General features: G+C 45.5%; 1 protein-coding gene across 1 annotated transcript in view; it reads right to left on the bottom strand.

Annotated features, from left to right (window-relative positions):
- The window catches only part of T265_03202 (hypothetical protein), a gene marked incomplete at both ends in the record, with an annotated part of 40,611 nt that extends 37,013 nt beyond the window's left edge, over positions 1-3,598 (bottom strand). Inside the window, 2 exons of the mRNA XM_009167621.1 lie at positions 1,605-1,704; positions 3,420-3,598. Coding sequence (XP_009165885.1) covers positions 1,605-1,704; positions 3,420-3,598 — 279 coding nt within the window. The remainder of the gene's footprint in view (positions 1-1,604; positions 1,705-3,419) is intronic.
- Between the last annotated feature and the right edge of the window lie 749 nt (positions 3,599-4,347).

Raw genomic sequence — 4,347 nt, 5'->3', positions numbered from 1 at the left:
ATGTGGTAATTAAGTTTCGTACGTATATCGGTACAACCCGACAAACTAGAAATCCAGAATTCAACGAAGAGTGGCAACCAGCACGTATGTATTCGAATTGGCGAATATGTACAGCATATGGAATATTAAAACAAGAGAATAAGGAATAGAGCAATGAATAGAGCATCAGTCATGTTCATCACATCCGCGCTTCTATGTAAATCTCGTTTGTTGCGTACAAGTCTTGACTGTGCCAAAACCGCTTAAATTTAATTTTTCAAGGGTACTGATTTAAGACTTGCTGCAGGAATAGTGCTTCTATCAAATGGAAAACGGTTGGTCACAACTCTCGATTTGGATTATCCCTCTTGTCACCTGAAACACATTGACCAGGTTGAGTTCAATACCAGAGGTCAGTCTGTTAACGGCACTCCTGCTGTTTCAAATACTAATGAGTCCTTTGTAGATGATCTTATGGTATCCTAACAAAACGTATCTGAAGAAAACACAACCTGTGAAATGTCTGAAGTTTTCATTCCGAGAAGACGTGAAAGATTGCGGTCAAGACCACCGGTGGACTATAAACATCCACGCGCTCATTCAAGGTGTGGCGGATGTGATGAACTTGATCAATACTCTATTCGTTGCTCTATTCATTACTCTGTTGTTGTATTATTCCATATACTGTACATATACGCCAATTTGAGTAGAAGCTTGCTACTTGTTGCGCTACACTGAATCCTGGATTTCTAGTTCGTCTGGTTATACTGATATACGTGTGGAGCTAAATTCTCACAGTATTCCATACATTCATGACGTTATGTCCCCTTAAAGTCTCGTGACATATCACCAAATACCTTGGAGATGATGTATCAGATCGTTCTCAACTCTTTATGCTCGAAAGGTTGGGTTACACCAACTATCCTCACATATGCTTATTTCATTCGAATTTGGCCAAGAAATTGCACGGAAGTTTGGGCACTCAGTGAAGCAAGTGGCAGGAAATGTTTCAGGCAACTTGACCGACACTTTATTTAGTGGCCCCCATCGCTCACCGTCATCCTTTGGGTTTTGCATGACTGTAGGGGCAATGGCATGAAGTAAGATACCCTTTGTCTACGGATGTAACAGCCCAGCTGAGTCTAGGCTTGGTGGGACGAGTCTTTCTCTGGTTACTATGTGCTCACTCTTAAGTTAAATGTTTTTGAGAGGAGATTATATCACATGGAGCTTAGTAATCGTTGGTTGTGCACTGAAAATCTATACAGGCCTCACCTTTGCTGTGCGACTGAAGATAGTCAGGCTTGGGTTAAATACAAAGGAACCTAAGCTGCCCTCGTCTGAATATGAATTACATATATAGGATTTTCAGGGAATCGTTCGTTCGGCTGGTGAACAAGGGGACACTTTGTCTAGCATCTCGCCAAACACAGATAGTGAGTAAACTTCCAGGAAACGTCACACCTTCAGCCAGGGCCCCACCAACGTCTGACCCGAGGTACCAGTGCTTACTTACCTCCTGGGTTAGTATGTATGTGTGCTTAGCCACTCTGAGCCGTACTTTTGGCATACGAAGTGAGAGTATGTCAGTATGATGGACAGCATCCAACTGGAAAATGTCTTACTTTACGTTTGACGTCAAAGTATTCTGTAACAGACACGTTCGAGATCTGATTTGTTTTCAGTTTGAATAGCAATGCTCTTGCTAGTTCGTTTCTCTGGGATCTAAATTTTAGATTCTTTCAAACCCTCCTCCTCAAGACGAACCTCTGGAATCCTGTAGACGACAGACCAACCAGCTCCTTTATCAAACAGCCAACTTTATCCTTTTCTGGAAAATGCAACATAAGCAGAATGCGACGATCATCTACCTTGTTGGTCGAGTAGCCCGTGATAAAGTGGTTTGATATCAATAAGTAGTTTACGAAATTCCTCTTCTGTGTCATCTATTGTGTGGTCGACCGCGGTAACTAGGCTCATGTTTGTAAAAGTGACTATCATACATTGAGGGTCAGTTCAGTGTGAATTTGACCAGGATGAGCCATCGGGCGGGATGAGGAAACCCAAGGGTTTATCTCTCACTAGGTCATCACTTCTGGTCCGCTAAAGGATGAAGTATATGGCATTTCCGGCCATTGTTCGAAACTAAATGCTCTTCATTACCCATACGAAAGCCGGATAGGTCCATTACCCCCACAACGCCACGTGTGGCCCACGTGCACGTCAACGTCTACTGATCCGTATTCATCCCATATGGCCGCCCAGCTACTCTTCTACTCCTAAACTGCGAAGGACTGCATGCTCATTGTCGTGGTGCAACAACGCAGTGAGTGCAGAAGAGAGGTTAGTTTCCGACAAGGTCGGTCAGGTAGGAAGTAGGGAGATGGGAGCACAAGAAACGGGTGGATCGGGTGAGTGATCACATGGGACATGTGGATGGCTGGTGAACTGGTTGAAGTGAGTTGCTTGACCTGAATGGGGGCAGGATTGTCCACTACTAAGTCAAATAATTCGTATGGACTGGGGAGCACGAGATCGTTCTCTTTGATAACCCTGAGGGGTCAGCCTTTGACGGTGGAGGGGAGCGTTTTACTAACCTTGCCCTGCATTCATGTAGGTGTAGGTTTGACCATTACTGTTAATGCCTCAGTTGGCATGTGCCCCAAATTTGTGAAATTAGCCTAATATTATCATATTGTTGCGTTGAGGAGGGAAGGGTACGTGATGTTGGCAGACATGGCGTCATCTTCGCGGATTGATAAATAGGATCGAGGCTTCCACTCAGTTTTCCTCAGTAGTGTTGTTCATGTCGTTCAGTGGTTGCCGTTCTCTTTGTTCTCAGCGGGGTGCAGTAGGCTTGCCAGCACTCGCATACGAGTGTCTTATAGCGCTTTGAGCTGTGTTGCCGGATGGACCGTGGACAACCGTCGGAGGAAGGTTATTCCACGCAGCAGCCACCCGGAATGAGGGAAAAGTTTGCACAATGCAAGTGTGCGCCCTGAGCTTGAAAACCTTACCATGCCCACGACATGTGTCACCTGTCAGGGAATCGTTCGTTCGGCTGGTGAACAAGGGGACACTTTGTCTAGCATCTCGCCAAACACAGATAGTGAGTAAACTTCCAGGAAACGTCACACCTTCAGCCAGGGCCCCACCAACGTCTGACCCGAGGTACCAGTGCTTACTTACCTCCTGGGTTAGTATGTATGTGTGCTTAGCCACTCTGAGCCGTACTTTTGGCATACGAAGTGAGAGTATGTCAGTATGATGGACAGCATCCAACTGGAAAATGTCTTACTTTACGTTTGACGTCAAAGTATTCTGTAACAGACACGTTCGAGATCTGATTTGTTTTCAGTTTGAATAGCAATGCTCTTGCTAGTTCGTTTCTCTGGGATCTAAATTTTAGATTCTTTCAAACCCTCCTCCTCAAGACGAACCTCTGGAATCCTGTAGACGACAGACCAACCAGCTCCTTTATCAAACAGCCAACTTTATCCTTTTCTGGAAAATGCAACATAAGCAGAATGCGACGATCATCTACCTTGTTGGTCGAGTAGCCCGTGATAAAGTGGTTTGATATCAATAAGTAGTTTACGAAATTCCTCTTCTGTGTCATCTATTGTGTGGTCGACCGCGGTAACTAGGCTCATGTTTGTAAAAGTGACTATCATACATTGAGGGTCAGTTCAGTGTGAATTTGACCAGGATGAGCCATCGGGCGGGATGAGGAAACCCAAGGGTTTATCTCTCACTAGGTCATCACTTCTGGTCCGCTAAAGGATGAAGTATATGGCATTTCCGGCCATTGTTCGAAACTAAATGCTCTTCATTACCCATACGAAAGCCGGATAGGTCCATTACCCCCACAACGCCACGTGTGGCCCACGTGCACGTCAACGTCTACTGATCCGTATTCATCCCATATGGCCGCGCCAGCTACTCTTCTACTCCTAAACTGCGAAGGACTGCATGCTCATTGTCGTGGTGCAACAACGCAGTGAGTGCAGAAGAGAGGTTAGTTTCCGACAAGGTCGGTCAGGTAGGAAGTAGGGAGATGGGAGCACAAGAAACGGGTGGATCGGGTGAGTGATCACATGGGACATGTGGATGGCTGGTGAACTGGTTGAAGTGAGTTGCTTGACCTGAATGGGGGCAGGATTGTCCACTACTAAGTCAAATAATTCGTATGGACTGGGGAGCACGAGATCGTTCTCTTTGATAACCCTGGGGGTTCAGCCTTTGACGGTGGAGGGGAGCGTTTTACTAACCTTGCCCTGCATTCATGTAGGTGTAGGTTTGACCATTACTGTTATGCCTCAGTTTGGCATGTGCCCCAAATTTGTGAAATTAGCCTAATATTATCAT

Source organism: Opisthorchis viverrini (assembly GCF_000715545.1).
Source record: "Opisthorchis viverrini unplaced genomic scaffold opera_v5_44, whole genome shotgun sequence".
Classification (NCBI taxonomy): domain Eukaryota; kingdom Metazoa; phylum Platyhelminthes; class Trematoda; order Opisthorchiida; family Opisthorchiidae; genus Opisthorchis; species Opisthorchis viverrini.
The sequence above is the reverse complement of the archived record's forward strand: the minus strand, read 5'-3'. Positions and strand labels throughout refer to the sequence as shown.